The 20,649-nt window shown below is 36.6% G+C and overlaps 1 protein-coding gene across 2 annotated transcripts in view; it reads left to right on the forward strand.

Moving 5' to 3' along the window:
• Nucleotides 1-3,254: 3,254 nt before the first annotated feature.
• Elapor2 (endosome-lysosome associated apoptosis and autophagy regulator family member 2) overlaps nucleotides 3,255-20,649 on the forward strand; it is a 205,424-nt gene continuing 188,029 nt past the window's right edge. Inside the window, exon 1 of one of the 2 annotated variants that reach the window (XM_074064857.1) lies at nucleotides 3,255-3,374. Coding sequence is in view for 1 of the 2 variants with exons in the window: in XM_074064855.1 (XP_073920956.1) it covers nucleotides 14,863-15,051 (189 nt within the window). In the remaining variant the exon portion in view is untranslated. Of the gene's footprint in view, nucleotides 3,375-14,720; nucleotides 15,052-20,649 lie in introns of those variants that run through there. The other variant, XM_074064855.1, reaches the window with a different exon arrangement.

Raw genomic sequence — 20,649 nt, forward strand, 5'->3', positions numbered from 1 at the left:
ATTTTAAATTTTGGGAGGTGTCAGGGAATATTGGGGTTTGGACTCAGTGTCATGTGCTTCCTAGGCAGGCGCTCTACTACTTGAACCACACCCCCATCTCTTATTTTTAATTTCTTAAAGTTCTATGCCAAGTGTGCCATATTACTGGAAAATGAAGGTATTAAAATCCTTGAAAGGTACTGGGGTAGAGAAGTAGAAGACAACGGATAGCTGTAGGTTTCAAAAGGAGACAGGGATAGTTCTGGTTTTAAAAATAAGAATTTATTTCTATAACAAATTTATGACTTGGCATGGAAGGAATGGAGGGGATCCTTTATGAATACAAGATTGTATAAATACAAGATCATGGACTAGACATATATTTATTGATACCGTGTTACAAAAGATAGCATAAGTATATAAAAGGCCCTGTGTTTCAAAGACGTCACAGATATAGATGATGTATTTAATGAAAATGGCATAAATTTAATATCCATAACCAATTGGGGAAATAAAACAAAGCCTTTTAAAGAAATGACATTTTATCTTAATTTGTAGGCTACACATAGGGAGATGAATGGAAGTTCATTACAAATAGAAGGAACAAATATAGAGGTTAAAAAAAAAAGAAGAACATAGAATGATGTTAGATAACTATATGCCTGGCTCGATTGTAAGGGATTTTAGGAAAATGGTTAGTGAGAAGAATGAAAAGCCAGACTGAAGTCAAAGCATGAAGGGTTGTGAATTCCAGACAAAGCAATTTGAACTTAAACCAGCAGAAGAATTAATTTATTATCTAATGTATTATTAAATAATGTGTTTGCATTATTTATAAAATAAATTTTATAAACATTTTCTTAAATACAATTTAAAAACAAAGTGTATTTAATTAAATATTATTTAACAATAACTTGAGTTTTAATAGAAACATAAACCCTTAATGTTATACTGTCTATAACATTTCATTTTGGAAGGGTGAGAGTAGAATCAAGACATATTCAATTTTGAACTCTAGCAGTTATAAACAGGCATAAAATGAGAATTCAATGAAATATGGGAATGTTTTATTCTCCATTTCCAATGATGGCTTGATATTCTTTACATAATTGCTTTCTTCCATTTCTTAGGGAAAATTATTTTCTTAAAAGTTTTGAAATTATATCTTGCTACTTCCTTTGTGAATAAGATTCAAGACTGATTTGTAACCATAAGGAAACAATATTTAGAAACTTTTCTTCTTTTCATTTTAAAGCTAGCAGAGCTGTTTCTTGCTTAAATAGTTTTAGACATTTTACTTTATTAGGTTATGATATTCATTTAGCAAGGCATCCCTATAAATTTCTTACCCCACCTTATTTTGTTACTAAGAAAATGAATCATTAAATGCCAATCAGGATATGTGGTGTCAAAATTCGAGGTCTACTTTATAAATGCTAAGGATCAGAGAATTATCAAAGGAACATTAATAGGCATACTATAAATGGTTAATGTAATTTTTATTTCTGAGCTGAGATGACAAATGAGAATGTGTGTCTTTCCCTATTCTATTACCAGAACCTCATTAGGATCTGGTGAACCTGCAGGGAAGTGATACAGCCTCAGCTTTCTCAGGCAAAATACATTAACATAACAAATGAAACTTGCTCTGAATTTGTTTCAAGGAGCATTTTCTCTCAGAGGTATAGTAAGAATTACATTACCAGTACATTTATTAAGCTCTTTTGAATAATTCTGTATTTTATAAAAGGAAAGTGACCTTTTGTATCTCCCAGAGGGATAATAGCATTACAGATGTATGTAAAGTAAAACTAATTGGACTAGGACAGTAGTAATACTAGCTCTCTTCAAAAAATGCATGAGGGAAATTTGGCATATGGCTAAAAAACAAGTATTTTAAACAAAATATTTCCTGATATTAGATTTAGATGTATGACTTTTATTTCATCTTAATCAAACTGCTTATCTCATGTTTTAACTTGCAGATAGAGAATTGAGAACAGACATATACTGTTGAAAACTCAGTTTTGTGTTGCTTTGAAATATGGATACAATTATCCTCAATAAAGAACATAACTATTACCTTTTATAAATTGTCAGAATTGCATATTTTTTCACATTTTAGCCCACGTGAAATCTCGATATTTTCCCCAAAGCAATGCCTAAGCAAACATGCCCCAGGTATTAGGCTTCCTAGAGGTCATTATTTTTGTGAGTGATAATAACTGGTAGCTTGAAGTTTAACTTAAATTTGCAATGTTGCTTTTTAAAATTTTTATTATTATTATTTTTATTGTTTTATTATTCATATGTGCATACAAGGCTTGGGTCATTTCTTCCCCCTGCCCCTACCCCCTCCCTTACCACCCACTCCACCCCCTCCTTCTCCCCCCTACCCCTTCAATACCCGGCAGAAACTATTTTGCCCTTGTCTCTAATTTTGTTGAAGAGAGTATATAAGCAATAATAGGAAGGAACAAGTGTTTTGCTGATTGAGATAAGGATAGCTATACAGGGAGTTGACTCACATTAATTTCCTGTGCATGTGTGTTACCTTCTAGGTTAATTCTTTTTGATTTAAACTTTTCTCTAGTTAGATGTTGCAATGTTGCTTTAACTGTTTTTTTTTTCATGTTCTGAGAAAACCAAGTTTAATTAAAATACATGCTATACTTGCTTGAAAAAAATATGAAAGAAAAATCAATGTGTTGATGTTTATATTGTTTGCAGGTATTTTCAGTTTTTCCTTCTTTCCACTTTAGAAAAGGAAAGATAAAATTTAACATCAGCTTTAAAAATTAATTACATCAATTTGCAATGAAATAGTTAATGTTAATTTTTAAAATTAGAATAAACTAAATAGAATAAATAGTTGATAGGTTGACTTTTTCACCTCATCTGAAGTAGGTGCTGCAGAGCAACAGGAAACCGAAGCAGAGGTTTTGAGGAATATCCTATTTAAATCTGTTTTAAAGAGACTTTTGAATACTCCAAGTTATGGAACACTCATACATACTCACATCATTCCTGCATGGTGATATTGGTGCATATGTCATGAATTAGGGGAAAGCGTTTGTCATGAGAAAGAAAAAAATTCATCATGAGCTTTTGTCTTGAATAAATTAATTCAACTAATCAGTTTATTCATTTGTAAAATAAAGACAAAATACTCATATTTATTTTTTATTGTATTTAGAGGATTACTAATACCAAAAACAATGACCTGTTCCCTCCACAGATTGAGAGAGCTGTTACAGCGGAATATGAACTAGAATATCTCTCACTTGAAGGACGCTGCTTTGATACAAACAGAACAACCTCCTCCGGGTCTGCAATTCACCCTGGGCACAGAAAACAAGCCTGTCGTGGTTGATACAATACTGATAGCCAGTCTTGTAAGTATTCTAGATATTTAATTGATAACATTTAACCTTTTGGTGAAATTCCTTGTTGTTTTAAAAGGTAAGATTGTAACACAGAACTGAAAGGAAATATTACTTTATACAAATGGCTATTAAATGCCAAACAATGAAACCAAAGATAGTAGAACATTGTCAATATTGACTATATGAGGGCATTTTCAAGCCAGGAAAGACCTGGCTTCTACCTATCAGAAGTTTCTGGATGACTTTCAAGAGAAAGTAATTAACTTACAGGGATGGGCAATTCAGTAAACAAATAGAAATGTAAACACAGCCCTGCAATTATATTGATCTTAAAGATGCCCAGAAGGTCAAGATCACAGCATGGATTATAAAAGCAACCTGTTGTCAGGTTGCCTGGCTAAATTCAATTCAGAAACTTAAGACTGAGTAGGAAGACACTGGAACTCAAAATTGATGATGATGCAAAAAATACTATATGTAAGTATATAAATAAATATACGGTATTATAAGTATGAAAAAATTTAATGTATATCTAATTTACATACTTAGTAAAGAAATGGTGATCACTGTGATCTAAGATGGATCTACATCGTAAATGACTTTACACTACAATATTCTTTTCTCATAGAGTTACTACCTATGAGCTGGGATGACAAATCTATATTTTAGTAGTATACTTAACAAACTCATTGTATCCTTGTGGAAAATGGAGAAATATGGACTAGATGAGAGTGTATTAGAGGTTGAATGTGTATCAACTGTCTAATGAGTAAATTGATATCATCTGGAAAAAGATTTCTAGTGGCTGTGGATTACTGTGTAGACACAGTATAATTTGTTGATAACTTGAACACATGGAAACCTTTCTTATTAAATGTGCAGTAGTAAAAAGTAGGAGAGACCAAACTATTTTGGGTGATGTATTCAGTCAGATTAATTTTGCAAGATTCTGAACCTGGGTATACAAAGTAAACTTGTTTAGATATGCTAGTTTTAAGTTTTTAACCATTTCACTATAATTCTCTATGCCTTGGTTTCCCTACGTACAGAAGGAATAATTTTTCCTATTGATACAAGGGCTTGGTAAAGGGCTGGCCTATATAGTTAAGTGCTCAATAGATGCTAGCTACTACTGTTCTAGAAATTCTGGGATGATTTCAAGTTTGCCACTCATGAAGTATTTGATCTTGGGTTAGGTATTTATTCTTTGAAAGCTTTATTTTCCTCATTTGAAAACAGGAATAAAAATAGTACTTACCTCTTAGGTGGTTGTCACAAGAGTTAAATGAGGTGATGTATGTGAGGTCTTATTTAAGGTACTTGGCACCTAATGGACTAATGAGCGTTCTCAACTATAAGGAATATTAGTGTGACTTCCAGAAAATCCACCTTGACATTAAATTGCAAAGACAGAACTATAGCCTTTCTAGAATAAGGGAAATCATGCATCTGCTCTACTGTTTCTCAGACTAAACCTGTGCTATTCTGTCAGTTTGAATGTAAAATTTAAGAGCCGTGTTGAAAAATTGAGGTGTACACAAAATAATGGAAGAAACGTATGTGTTTATCCTGGAGAGGAGAAAATTAGAAAGGGAGGAAGCTATCTGAAATGCTGTCATTGGAAGAGGAATTAGGCTTGCCCTCTGTGGACCTTAGAGTTAGAATTACTAGTACAGGGGATAGATTTTTGGCTCCTTGGAAGACTTTCTACTGTGAGAACTGTCCAAAGGTGCATGGCTCTGAAGATAGAGACTTCCCAGTCACTGAATCTTTTTTAAGATAAAAAGTCATTTGAGGGAGAGCTGTGGTGGAAAGGATGCAGGAATTTAAGATGGGATTTGCTCAGTGAACTTTAAAGGCCAATTCTTCTCTGAGGTTTTGTGTTTCTGAGGCTGTTGACTTCCTTATAGTGCTTAACATTTGAAACCTTTTAAGTCTACGGCCATACCACCCTGAACGCGCCCGATCTCGTCTGAAACCTTTTAAAAAACTTAGGTCCAGTTATCTAGTCTTTTTTCAGATTATTTGACTGAAGTATCAGAATCTTACACTAAGTAAGAATTGCATATCCTTGACCTTTTAAGGGCTAAAATTTCTTTCTTTCATTACTCTTACCTGGATATCTGGGGAAATGAGTTTGAAGAATTTGTGCATACCAATCATACTTTCATTTCTTTTAAAAATAGAAAAACTGATGAAATGGTTAAAGAACTGTTAGATGACAAGATTTCTAGTGGCCCATCTTTAATATCCTGCAATGTTCCTGTCCAGAGTAAGGTCAATATTAGTTAATAGGTATGCAAACATTGGGTATAGAATTCACAAACAAGCTTGTTCTTGCAAGGCACTCTTTGAACAATATGTCTCAGAGAAAAAATTGTGTTGACATTTACTATCTCATTTAGCATAACAATCTGCTTCTAAATGATTTAAATTTCCTCGCTTTTTTGTTCATGCTTCCTAGTCTTAGAATTCTGTTTTCAAAAACTCGAGGACCAGCCTTTGAGATTAAAGAATCATGAGTGGTCCTGAAGGATAATGGAGAAAGGAACCCATCTAGTGGGTATAGCTTGATATACTTTGCCTGGGACAAGATGACATGATATCACATTTATACCAATTCATGGGTAGTAGTTGAAAGTTTGGCAGTATAGTGAAGGAGCCGGGAGGAACAGATTAGAAATTTGCTGGTAAGGAGGAAGAATGGTGAATGAACAGTTTGAGATGGGCCCAGTATGTGAGAATATTAATGTCCTAGGTGAATTTTCACCAAAGGTTCAATAGCCCAGTGAACCACCTGACCCACCATGTTGGTGGCAGTTGATTTCTTTCCCTAGTCACATGTGTCAATAAAGTCATAAACAATGAATGGCCCATGATAGCAGGGATGAAGACTGTACATGCCTCAATTAAAAAAAATATTGATGGTCTCTATCCAAGGCTGACCTTATTACTACCATAGCTGAATGTCCAATCTGCGAGCTGTAGAGACCCATAGTGAACCCTTGACATTGTATGCTATAATGACAGTACAAACCTTTCTTCTCATTGATTATATTGAGTTCCCCCCATTATGGAGTGAACAGTGTTTTGCCCTCACTGGAATAAAAACTTGATCCAGATAATTTTTGAGTCATCAGACTGCCTCTGTTGACTTAATAAATGTCTTATTTACATCATACCTTCTCATACGATATTGCTTTTAATCGAGAAACTCATTTTATGGGAAAATAATTAAGGTCCATGCCCTTGGGATTCACTGGTATTTCCACAAAACTTTCACTTAGAAACAGTTGGTTTATGGCACAGCAGAATGATTTAAGGAAGATTTACTTAGTATGTTAGCCAGAAAACAACACCTTTTGACATTGGGGTGATGTACTTCAGAATAAAATATATACTCTTTAACTAGTACCTAATAAATAATGTTATTTCTCTTTGGGCCAAAAAACTGGGGAATGAAGTGGGGATTGTATTTCTCATTACACTGAATGACCAATGCACACAATTTTTGCTTTCTAAATGTTTTAAGGTCTTACTATTCATTACAGAAATATTCCTCCAGGGGACAAAATTAAACTGGAACTGAGGTTGCCACATGTTATTTAGGTGCTCCCCTTGCCAATATATTGGGAAGTCAAAAAAAAAGAAAAGTGTACTGTGATGGTTCTCTATGATGGAGACTCCTGGTGTCATAACATTCAGTGAGAAAGTTGACAGAAGACTACAGCAACCCCACACAGCTAGGATCAGTTAGGCTGTGATGACTCAGGAATTAAATTGTGGATTGCCTCACCAGATAAAGAATCATGACTGGTTCAAGATGCTGGCCGAGCACAAAGGGAACATGGTGGAAAAGAGCTCACAATACAAGTGAATCCTACGAGTAATTGCAGAAATGAAAAATTATTGTAGTGTTTCATATTTTCTTCCTTGTTCTTCTATGTGTAACTATACATTAATGTTTTTCCTTTCTTGGTTCTCTAGTTTTTTGAAAATTGAAAACATACTTCATATCTATAAAACTTAACATATCAGCTTCAGTAGTTGACATTAGCATTATTAGGTTTTAGTACTTTTCTAAAAACTTAATTTTAAATGAACATATAGTAAAATGGCTTTTCTGTGTATAGTTCTATGAATTTTAACAGACGTGTAGAATTTAAAAAAAAATTTTATTATTCATATGTGCATACAAGGCTTGGGTCATTTCTCCCCCCTGCCCCCACCCCCTCCCTTACCACCCACTCCGCCCCCTCCCTCTTCCCCCCACCCCCTCAATACCCAGCAGAAACTATTTTGCCCTTATTTCTAATTTTGTTGTAGAGAGAGTATAAGCAATCATAGGAAGGAACAAGGGTTTTTGCTGGTTGAGATAAGGATAGCTATACAGGACATTGACTCACATTGATTTCCTGTGCGTGTGTGTTATCTTATAGGTTAATTCTTTTTGATCTAACCTTTTCTCTAGTTCCTGGTCTCCTTCTCCTATTGGCCTCAGTTGCTTTTAAGGTATCTGCTTTAGTTTCTCTGCGTTAAGGGCAACAAATGCTAGCTAGTTTTTTAGGTGTCTTACCTATCCTCACCCCTCCCTTGTGTGCTCTCGCTTTTATCATGTGCTCAAAGTCCAATCCCATTGTTGTGTTTGCCCTTGATCTAATGTCCACATATGAGGGAGAACATAGGATTTTTGGTCTTTTGGGCCAGGCTAACCTCACTCAGAATGATGTTCTCCAATTCCATCCATTTACCAGCAAATGATAACATTTCGTTCTTCTTCATGGCTGCATAAAATTCCATTGTGTATAGATACCACATTTTCTTAATCCATTAGACGCATAGAATTTTAACACCTATGGTAACCACTTACACAATCAAGATAAAAAACAGGTTTATCACCTCTAAAAATCGCCTGTGTGATTTTTCTTTGTGGTTACATCTCTCTTCCATCACTCTAACTCCTGACAAGCACTGATTTCTATCACTAAATTTTGTCTTTTGAGAATGCCCTATTAAATGAATATGGCATATAATCTTTTGAGAATTGGCTCATTTTCCTTAGCATAATGCTTTTTAGATTTATCCAAGTTAGAATGTGGGTCAATTGTTCATTCCTTTTTATTGTCAATAGTAATCCCATAGATTTTAATATTTTATGGTAAATTGATGGTGGTTATTTTTATAATTTACCAAATATAATTTTGGGATATCAAGATGGAATCATCACCAAATTAGAAGAGAAATGAACACTACTTGTACACTGAAGTTTTAATGCAGGAATGGGAGTGTTTTGGTACGTTGAGTGGCAAGAGAGTGGCCGGCTACAGAAATTTCAGTTTGATTCTCTTACACTCAATTTTGTTCCACTTTTAATGTGCCTTCCTGAACCAAAGAGGCTAAACAGATGAAATATTCCCAAGACTTTACTGTGGCTAGATTCTGCATTATAAATAGGTTTTGTTTAGGAAATGCATTCAGATGAAATTCGGAAGTTGTAAGTGAGCAACATGGGGCAGCAGCTGTGTAAGCATAGGTGTGTCTTCTGGTAAACATGACCACAGGGGCATTTTGTTCTTCTCTGTAAGCATGGAAGTTTGAGTGGTTTGTGAAGTCTGCAGTGGAATTTCCACTACAGTAGTCTTGTGGCAAGGTAGAGTGTCACTGTAGCTGTGATCTACCTGGTTGCACAGATCTAAGCTTTGTTCACTGTCTCTTCAAGAATTTTGGTAAGGCACTATGCAATGTAATATAATATAGATGTGATAAATTTCTCTTTCTTCATGCTGGATTCTTTGTCTCTCAAATTGAGAATTTGGGGATTCCTCCCAAATTCATCTTTGGATCAATTTTATAAACTCTTAAGTTAATTTCAGGGTATTTTAAATATTTCATATCAATAATAACAAACTAACTTCTGTCATTTATGGTAATCACATAATTCATTTACTCATTCAATACATATTTATTGAATGCTATGTACTAGATCTTGGAATATAACAATTGAAAGAAAACAAAACAATCCTATTTTTATGGGCTTCCATTTTAGTGATGAGAAACAGACAACAAGTAAATCATGCAGCATGCAAAATGATGATGATAGCCTTAGGGAGAAATGTAAAACAAAGAAGGGAGAAGGGACTTACAGAGATTTTAGGGAAAATTACTGGGAAATGACATCTGAGTAACAATCTGAACCACTGTGATAGAGGATACAAAAATACAGAAGCATATCTGGGAGGTTGAAGGAACAAGGAGGAGGTCAGGAGGCATGAAGTGAATGTACCATACAATTTGACATTTGCCTTTAAGATCGTACACCTGCACACAAGGGTACACAAATTTTATGCTAAAAAGCAGATGGTAGACTGTGGGACTTCTTTCTCTCCATAATCACATGAACCAATTCTTATATCTCCTCTTCTGTGTATCTATATATGTCCTATTTGCTCTGTTTTTCTTTGCTCTGTTTTTTAAGTGAATTTTTTTTCTCCTTTAACTACAAATAGTTTTCATGCTAATTGATGAGGTGACTGAAGAGCAAGGGAGATATATTCCACTGGTGAAAGGCTTTCCTGGTCTTGGAGAAAGTAAAACAAGAAATGGTAATTTGGCATTTCTTCATTTGACCTATTTTCCATTTTTAAAAAAATCATCTCTTTTGTTGCTTTTAGAGTTCTATATATTCTTCGGGATTCCCTATTCCTCTTCTACAAGTTAAAATTGTGAGTAAATGGTGGGTAAAATTCAGGTATGATAGAAAAAGTAGCTTAAGTACCATACTATTTTTAATATACTCCAGCTTTCTTGTTTAAAAAAATTGAATATATATTTTCTGTAAAAAATTTGGAAGTTTAGAAAGGTATAAAGAACTAAAAAAAGCTCATTTCATATTACACAGTGAACACTTCTATTAATCATTTTCGTCTATCTGCTCAGTCTTTCTGCTTATATTTTTGTTGTTGGGATTGGACCTCACACATGTGAAGCATGCTCTCTGTCACCAAGCAACACTCCCAGCCCCTTTTAGTATTTTCTAATATGGATTTAAAAAAACATAGTTAAACTCATATTCTATGTAATAATTAAATTATTAAATATTTCAAAAGTATAGAAAAGTGCAGAATGTAATAAAACTTAGTTCATAAGTGGGAAACTCTAAAGTCTGCCTGTCATTGAAATCCCATAGTGTCTCTTGCTGAGGAACCTGTGCCTTTATTTCTCATCTATTAAATGGACATAATAAGAACTTATCCGATAGGATTGTTTTGAGGGTTAAATGAAGCAGTACCCGCAAAGCTTTTAGAACAGTGCTAGCATTTATCTCTTAAGTATTCACTAAATATTAAATACTATATTAATTGCTACTCAATTCTTCAAATAGAACAATATTTTTCATATTTGCTTCAGATATTTCCTTCTTTCATCCTTCCCTCCCTTTCATCCTTTATAAAATATTAAAGGTACAGATGAAGCTGCTTTTTACATTCTTTCCCAGTTGTATTCTTCATTCTTCTCTTCTATATCCTGAAACTGGTTCATATCCATCTGAATGTAAAAGTTTTTATACTTTTACTGTATTGAGTTTATTGAATATAAATTTTCTATCATTATTTTTCCTACTTAATTGAAAGAATTTTCATAAGCATTTCCTTTTGTCAGGCACCTTTCAAAGTAATTCTTTGTGTTGTGATAATATACCATTGGATATGTTAAACAAATTTGTTATAAAGTTGCCTCCATATGTAGTGTATTTCAACCTAACAGTTAATGAACTGTAATTTAATTTAAAAGTATATTGTCATAACAAATAGTTGAGATTTGGCTAATCATGACAATCTAGTTTTCAGCCAATCACAGGCTGCAAAGTAAATAGTGCATACAGAGCTATAACCAATCAGGCTATTTCCAAGCCATTTCTCTTATCTGTCTCTAATTACTGTTTGCCCTCACTGCATGGTGGCACTCTCTGAACTTTTATTAGTGTCTGATTTATGAATAGTTTCTTTGCTTAAATAAATTTGGCTAACTATAATTTGTCCAAAGGTTTTAAGAGCTGGAGGTGTGGCTCAAGTAGTAGAGCACTTACCTAGAAAGTGCAAGGTCCTGAGTTCAAACCCCAGAACTGCCAAAATAAATAAAGTTCTTTTACAAAGAACATTACTGACCTATTTCCATAGTACTAGATATTTAAGTTTCATTTATTTTATTTTGTAAATATTTTTCTGTTTTATTCAGGTAGAATTGATTGACATGAAAAAACACAAACATTTTTAGTAATTTGTAATGATTATAAAAATAAGAAAATGAAAACACAGAGTTTGTAAAAAGAAAAAGAAAAACGTGTTTTGCCACCAATAGAAGATAATCACTGCTAACAATTTTGGTTTATTTTATTCTGATCATATACCTTTCATTAAACACACTCAATTTCCTTCCCTTCCCTTGAGACTCCCACCATACTTGAGGATGTACTATTTGTGAAGATTTGTTTCCAGCTTTTTAACATTAACCTTGTATCATCACACTTCCTCAATTCACTTAATCTCTCTAGAAAACACAATTTTTAATATCTATGTAGTTTTACCACACAAAGCAGCATAACTTTTAACCATTCCTCTATTTTGGTCACTTAGGTTATTTCATCTTTAATTGTATTAAACAATGGTGCATTTTCTTATACAGAAACTTCATTCTCCTTGCTTACTAGTTCTTAATAGAGTCCTGGGAGTAAACATTCTTAGGTTAAGGCATAAACATATTTTCATGTTTTCAAATTGTTCTCCAGAAATACCTGTTCTCCCAAGTGTTTAATCTTTAATACAAATTTGTCATAATCATAATCTCTTGCTAATTTATTATAGGAGCACTTTCCATTAATGTTTTCTTCTGATGGTATAAGATCGAGTTTTTAAAAATTTGCTATTGCAGTTTATTCACATTATTTTTCTAGCTTTGTTGTGCTTAGACAATCTTTAAAAATCTACATGTGTACTATCACTTTATTTATGGTTTTAGTGATTGTTAACAAAGTCTTGTCTTACACAAAAGAGAACTGATAGTCACCTAGTGACATTAAGCTGTGAAACCTTCATAGTTAAAACTCTCTCCAATGAATTCCATTAGAAGTTTTTTTTAATTAAAAGACATATATTTTAAGAAATTAGATAATTGCAAATGATTTGAATAATTTGCTTTTAGAGTCTTAAATAAAAGGGACTAGGGAATCTTATACTTTACTTGAACTTTCCTTTCCTTATTACCCTGCATGCTTATTTAATTACCTAAGGTCAAGATCTTTTCTATAGGTGAAACTACTATGAGAAAATTGCTTGTTGATAGTTACAAATTATCCTACAAAAGAAAATCTGTAATTGCCATTTAACCTAGGTACATTGAGTGGGATGACCTTTATGTTTAAAGGGAAAGAAATTCATTAGTTTCAACTAGTTGTTGACAAAATAATATAATTTGATTCATGTAAATTCCAGGTAGATTAAAAAATAAAAACATAAAAAGGAAAAAAATATCAAAGTAAAGAATGTAGGGCCTTCTATGATTTTGCTCAGGTCCAGTTACTTCTAAACATAAAACAGGGAGAAATCATGTTTGAGTATGTAAAAATGAGTCTTCTGCAAGAAAGTTTATCAGAAAGAAAATTAAAAGACTACAAACTAAAAAAATGTTTTCACATAGAACTATAAAATTATTTACAAATCAATAAAAAAATGGGACTTCAGTAGAAAAATGGCTAAAGGATATCAGCAAAAAGTGAAATAAGTACTCATAAACTGCCAGTAATAACTGATATAATTTTTATAGAAAATTTATGCATAATTCATCAAAAGCTTTCAAAATGTACATATTATGCGATTCAATGATTTAAGTCTAGAAAAGTACGACAGAAAGTTCTAGAAGAATTTCATAGAAAACATTTTGAAACTATGCACCATGTCATGTATCAAGGGTATTCATGCTGTAATTATTTACAACATTGAATACTTGAAAAAGCAATACCTAATATCCAATAATAAATTATGTATATCTAAAGAGTAGAAGACACTATACAATTATTAAGGTTGCATTGTTGGAGACTTAAATGATTTGAAAAAATATTTGCGTTGTTAAGGAAAAAATAAAAACATGTTACAAATTATTATTCTAGTTTTGTAGTATACACACAGTTAAAAGACCAGGAAGGAAATTCCTCCAATGTTAATATATTAATATTAATGATGTCTTTTCTGGGTGGGTGAGATCTCTGTGATTTTTATATTCCTCTTGATACTCTTCAATATTTTCCAAAATGTTTACAGCAAACATTATAATCAGAATACATACACATCCAGATATATGTGTGTGTGTGTGTGTGTGTATGAATGAGAGATACACGTGGAAATGTTTATTAAAGTTAGTGACACTGACTGCACAGACAAATTCAGGTCAATTTATGTTTAGTGTGTCAGGTAGATTTCTCCAGGTAATCAGTTCTCAATATTTGGGTGCTCCTTTTGTACAGGTTAACTCACTCATTCACAAAATCTTAGATGAAGAAGGAGGGGACCCTTGAGATCCCCCTACCGAGGAAGGCGTTATGCTGTTCATCTGTTCACCACTGGTGCCCACCACCTAGTTAGGCACCCAAATCATGTACAGAAGGAGATACAACTTCCAGAAACAAAAAGGCTTACTTGCCCAAGGTGACACATCTCTGTGAAATAACACTAGTACCTGCAATATCTAGGCTACTATTACTAAAAACACATTTCACATGTACTGTGTGACAGGTCCTCGTCCAAGTGCTTTGTTTGCACCAATTTAATTAATCCTCATAACAGCCCTGTGTGGGGTTATTTTCACTGAATAGGTGAGAAAACGGAGTCATGCACTACATCTATACCTTGGTCCTTTTTCCTCCCCGCCATTTCATGGAAACCCTAATCATTTAGAGAGCAGGGGAGCCTAGCCAGTGTGGATGTTCCTAGGATGTAAAGTGTGGGTGTTTGTGCGATGCGGAAGGCAGAGAGATTTTAAAGACCCGCTATCAGAAAATAATGTCCTAATGACCCGCGTTTACTCTGGCTTCGTCCCTGCAGCGCCCCTCCAGCTGGACCTTGGGGATGTGGAGATGGGAGACACTAGGGGGAAGGGGATGTCCCCGGCCGCTGTCGCACTCTCTCGACCTGAGTCGCTCGCACTGGTGGCAGCGCACCCTTTCCAGACCCGCGGGGCTGGGCCGCAGCCCTCGCTCGCCCAGCACCACCTGCTCTCGGGCTCCAGCGTCCCCGCCCCGCGTCCCGCCCCCGCGTCCCTCCCTAGGCGTGACGGGAGCACTGGCGCCGGCTGCCCGGCCGCGAGCGCAGCGGAGCTGTCAGCGGGCGCACGGCGCGCGGCGAGCGAGCAGGCGAGCGTATCCTCCTCGCGGCCCCGGAGCCGCTGCTGCCGCCCACCCGGAGCCTGCCTGCCCACCTGTCCGCCTACCGCCCGCCGCGGGAGCGACATGCTGCTGCTCGCCCTGCCGTCTGCGCCGGGCCAGGGCCAGGGGCGGCCGGCCGGGGGTCCCCGCCGCGGGCGCTCGCCGTCCTGGAGCCCCGCCTGGATCTGCTGCTGGGCGCTCGCCGGCTGCCAGGCGGCCTGGGCTGAGGACTTGCCTTCCCCCTCCAGCCGCGCGCTTCCTCCTTGCCAGGAGGTGAGCAGCACCTGGTCTCTTACCCCGAGTTGACCACGGCGGGGCGGGTGGTGGGGGGAGGCAGAGGGTTGGGGAGAGGGCGAGGAAGATCGGGGTGACAGTGGCGCCTGTGTATTTCTGTTTGTCATCAACCTTTCCCTTGCTTGGAAGACAGGGGCTTTGGTTTGTTTCAAGGGGTGAAGTTGCCCGCCCCTAGTAGCTGGCCAGGAGAGTGTGTGTGGCTTGGCTGTCTTTTCTGGTGATGCCTTTTCTGTCCGCGCCTCTATGTTTTTGGAGGCTCTAAAGGACTTTGCGGCGCCCTCTTTGGAGAGCTGGGTCTCAGGACCTCGGGAGGTTTCAGGAAAGGGAGGAGTCTGGGGAAGCCCGGCCAGTGGGGTTTGGAGAACTAACTCATCAAGGCTTTTTCAGAGACACAGATACCCACATGGGAGGGTTTCCCGCTACTTACCCCCTCCCCCGCCCCTTTCCTCACTGCCTTCTTTACAAATGCCCCTTGGCCCTACTCCCCTGTTCTCAGCCTCCTGATAAGGCCCTGGGGATTTGCTAAGGTAATGTGTGGTGTCACTTGGCATTCATCTGGCAAATTACGGATATGAATTACGAAGAAGAAAAAGATTATGTACTTACGGAAGAGGCAGGTTGGTAATGTAGAAAATTAGAAAAGACAGAGTAAATATGCTCCTTTGGGGAGGTACTTCATCACCTGGCTGAAGCCTTACAGCTGGGTATTTTGTAGTTTGAGGTTGTTGATTTACAGCCAAGAAGGATAAATTATAATAGGTGATAAGATTTTGTCCTGCTTTTAGGGGAAGGAGACGTAGTGTGCCAAAAATTTACAGGGGTGTCCTTGATACTTATATTGGGTGTTTATCTTTTTTTTTTTTGTACTGTTCCAGAAAGTGCATCCTCTTAATGAAAATCAATGAGGGGAAGGAAGCAACATTTCTGACCTACTTTGATTATTGTGGAGAGGATGTGAAGAGTGGATACTGTTTTTAGGAAGATTGCTAGGAATTAGGGTGATAGGTCATTTAAATTTATGTAGCTAATCATGCTTGCTAGGCAGGTGCTCATACTGCTTGAGCCACTCCACCAGCCATTTTTTGGTGTTGTTTTTTTGAGATAAGTTCTTCCTAACTAATTGCCTAGGGCCGGCTTCAAACAGGGATCCTACTGATCTCTGCCTCCTGAGTAACTGGATGACAGGTGTCAGCCACCAGGGCCTGGCCAGAAATTAACAATAATAGCATAATTTTAATGAGAACAAAGGAGAGGGATAATGTTAATATAATGTAAGATCATTTCAAAGGCAGTGTATATTTCATCTTTATGTCATTGTTTTTTGTTTTTGTACAGGTTTTATTAGTACCTGTGTAAACCTGTAGATGTGTGCACAATTACATTTGCGTATTAACATGTCACAGAGCACTAAGGGGAGTTTCCAGGGCTGTATAAGACAGGACAATGGGTTGCCCTGGTGATGAGACATGTGATCTCTCGCTTGTATCCATTGATAGAAGAATAAAACCAGCTGGATTAGAAGTATTGAAGACAACAAGTTCCTATCTATCACTAGGGCTGTTCAAATACAGGCGAGATAGAATATCGTTTGATTACATCATAGCAGAGAACCTTTGGAGACTGGATGACTTCTAGAGACTTTTTAACCCTAAATTATGTGTTTCCATGATTCTTCTGTGTTTCTAATGTACTTTATTTATTTATGGCAGTACTGGGGGTTTGAACTAAGGACCTTGTGCTTGCTAGGAAGGTGCTTGGTCTCTGGAGCCATGCCTCCAGCCCTCCAGTGTTCTTTAGCTAGCTTCTTTCATGAAGGTTATCTCATCCTACCTTTCATCACATTACGTGTGTGTGTGTGTGTGTGTCTTCTGATAGTTTAAATTCTTTGATAGTAAGTTATCTTGTATTTTTCTTTGTACTCCTCAGTTATTTGAAACTATGCTTTACATATTGGAGGTATTCAATAAATATTTGTTCATTTGAATTATAAAAAATAAAAATAAAAAAATAAATTTATGTAGCTAAAATGGGTTAGCCAGTAGCCCCTCTGGGAAGAAAAGCCAGATCCTTTTCCTTTGTGTGTGTTTCTATAACTTCTGAATTTCACCCAGGATTTCACCATAGATATTCTGAATTAGAGGATATCTATGTTCTAGACATCATCCATGGGTTTTCATCTTCCTCTCCTACACTACAAGTCCCAGAACAACCTGAAATGAGAGTCAGATCAAAGCCTTGTGTGTGAACACACAGCAGAGTTGTAATTGGGTGAATCAGGGCAAGGCCTCAGCAAACAGCTGTGTTTAATTTTAGAGCTTTTTAGTATGATTAGTTTAAGATGTATTCTACAACCATACCTACCACCTGGGAGTAATCCATTCTTTCAGCCTTCTTCAGAGAGCTGCTTCTTGGACATCCTCAACTATTATGATAGGATAAACTTTATCCTCCAGCCTCCCAATTTCAATATGCTGAATGCATATTTTCTAAAGTGAAGTCTTAAGCTTCTTGTAACATTAATTCTTAGTAATGAAGAATCTGCTTGAAACAAGTGAAGATCCAGGTCAGCAAGGGAGATACTTTGGTTACTCCAACCAGACTAATCCTTTAGTGAGTACATGTTCTACCCAGACAGAAGAGAGGCAGGGAGATGACAGAAGGTCCAGGAAGGGTATGTTCAATCAGTCCCGGGCTTTACACTTGCATGTGACTGATCCCTTGAGAATGTATAGGATGCTACTGAGCCTCTTTGCGGCTAGTTGTGTTTTTAGAAAAGTAATGCACAGATACTCACATTCTTCCTGATGACTGACAGTTGGGAGACCACTTACTGAGAGGCAGCGGTTCCTTTAGTGGGCCTCTCAGGTGCAGAATCTGCTTGTTGATATCTGGTTTAACCAGCTGAACTAATTTGTAGACTTGATTATTGTTTCTCTCTGATACTATTTTAAAGAGGAAAACAAGAAGGATGAAGGATTTTCCAGGCTCTGAGGGTAGGGGTCTCCTTGTCCTGGGGGTGAAGATGGGGACCTTCTTGAGCTTATCTCATAGCTCTGAGATATAGCTGTGGAAGTGCAGGCCAAACTTCTGTGAACAAAAGCACCCCTTCCCCTTATCTTTTTTTTTTTTTTTAACATTGAAGGAGGCAAATGCCTTGCACAAAGCACAGCCCTATGAGGTAGGGAAGAGAGAGCAAGTAAAGTGATGGGTTTTGAAACTAAAGCCAACTCTTGAATATGAGAGAATGGTGAAGAGTATGGAAAGATCTTCAGGGGGTTCTAATCCTCATTTCCCCCAGAAGTTTGTCTCACCTTAATTTATCAGTTTTTTCCTATGGTAGCCATTTTTATAAGAGGTGGTATTTTCATAAGGGAAGCACAGAAAACTGATCCCAGAGTAATCTAGTGATGATTACTTGAGATTTAAAAAAAAGCCCTTCAAAAAGACAACTCTGTTATGAGTAAAAGTTTCACTTAGGTTTTTGCAGAAGATTGGACTCTGGGGTGAAATTCATGTAACACAGCTTCCTTTGTCAAACTCATTGGATTATGGAGTTGGGAAGGGGAGATAATGATTGCTTTGGAATGTTCAGCTAGTGATCACATCAGCGTGGAAGTATAAGCACAAACAGGAAGCAGTAGTTTGGGAGAGAGAGATAAAAGTAAAGTCAATGTGTTAGCAGATGTAGAACAAGAATAGGATGTGACTTTGGTAAGTTGTATTAAAAAATGAGGACTGGACATCAGAAAGTACAGAATTATTTGGGTATTTGTTGGGTATTTTCTGGGTTTCTTGGCATTTGTTTGTCACTTGTAACATGGTAGTAATAAAAGCTGACCCAACTGTAATTTTCGTTATGAGGATGATATGAGATTAACATAGTAAAGAAAAAAATCTATATAAATGCGAGAGTTGTTTATTGCTAGGTTAGTAGAACTAAATGCTAGTTTATCAGCAAGCATCTATAGGAGATTTCAAAGGTTCATAGAATGGATCTATCCAAGAATTGGAATGGGGTTTTGCCTTATTGAAGAATTATACTTTATAGGACTGCCAGAAGAAAAAATATAAAGGCCAACAGATGATTCAAAGTTGGAGTAAGGTATTAAAAGATGGAGTGCATAAGAGGAAAAAGAACAGAACTAAGTGGATTAGGCATGCATTATTTAAATTTGGCAAATTAAACCACAAGACAGCTGATTCTTAGTTCACTTCTCTAAAATCTCACATACTGTGATATTTCTGACCTGTGACTCTTTATTGAAAGTAACTTTTTCCCATAGTTTTTATTCCACAAACATTTATTCAGCTTATACTATATTGCAGGGAAAACATGATATAAAATTATAAATTAAAAATATGTAAGTGGGTAGGTATAAGACATATGTACACAAGCAATTGCAATTAAGAGATTTGGTGCCATGAGAAATAAAAGGGGCAACCAAATGTGGGAGCCATCAGAAAAGACCTTCTAGAGGAAGTGAATACTACTTAAGAGAGGAGGAATTTGCCCAAGAGTGTTAGATGAGAGTGCAGGCTGGTTTGCAGGAAAGATATTTCAGGTATAGAGCGTAGCCTCATAAAGATGCATTGTGTTATAATTGGTTGTAACTGTAGTATAGTATGCATGGGACACTTAATAAGAGTTGAATTTGTGAGGCAGACAATAGTCTGATCACAAGGAGTCTTATGTCATGCTAAGTAGCTAGTCTTCATTTGGTAGGCAGGAAGAATTTAAGAATTTAAAAATATGGTAGTAATAAAATATGCTTTAGACAATTGACAACAATATGGAGGCCACATTAAAGAGGTGGGAAATCAAAGGAGGTAAGACTTGCTAGGAAGCAATCATAGCAATTCAGGTGAAAGATGGCAGAACCTCCATTAAGGAGTAACAGTGAAGATGGAACAGAAGACATGATGTGGAGGGTGAGGGAATGAGAGGTTCTGGCTTGATTAGAGGAAGGTGTCTCTGATCCTCAGGAAAAGGAATGTGAAGAAAATATGACAGGAGCTTTCTTCTGGAGAGGCTGGCTTTCAGTGTCCAGTAGGCAGTCAGACAGGTACCAGTCTCTGTGGCTTAGGAGCATAGATGGGCTGGTGTGAAGATCTGAGAATTGCTTGAATAAAAGGCTTGGTTGAAATTACTGGATCAGATTATGTTATCCAGGAAGTGAGAACAAAGGTCAAAGACTGAACCTGGGTTTTTACCAACATTAAAGGGAGTAAAAACGGAGGTGTTCACAAAGGAGACACATAAGCAATGAGAGTCTAGGAGAAATGTGTCAGGAAGGAGTTATGAGAAAAGAGAGAAAAGCCTTTGAAGAAGAAAGGGGTAGATGTGTGTCACTTGTCCAAAGAAATCCTAATAAAATAAGGACTGAAAAGAGAAAGGCAATTTGGCAATTATGTCACTGGTGTAGGGTGCCAGAGTGATTCCTGAGGGTTGGTGGAAATGAGTTGATATTAGCTGGGGTGTAAGGCAGGGGTGATAGAGAATTGTATTATATGGCCTTCCTAGATTTGGTAAGATATTGGAGCTTCCGAGTGCATATAAATTAAATGACTTGTAAATGG

This window comes from Castor canadensis, chromosome 2 (assembly GCF_047511655.1).
Source record: "Castor canadensis chromosome 2, mCasCan1.hap1v2, whole genome shotgun sequence".
Taxonomy (NCBI): domain Eukaryota; kingdom Metazoa; phylum Chordata; class Mammalia; order Rodentia; family Castoridae; genus Castor; species Castor canadensis.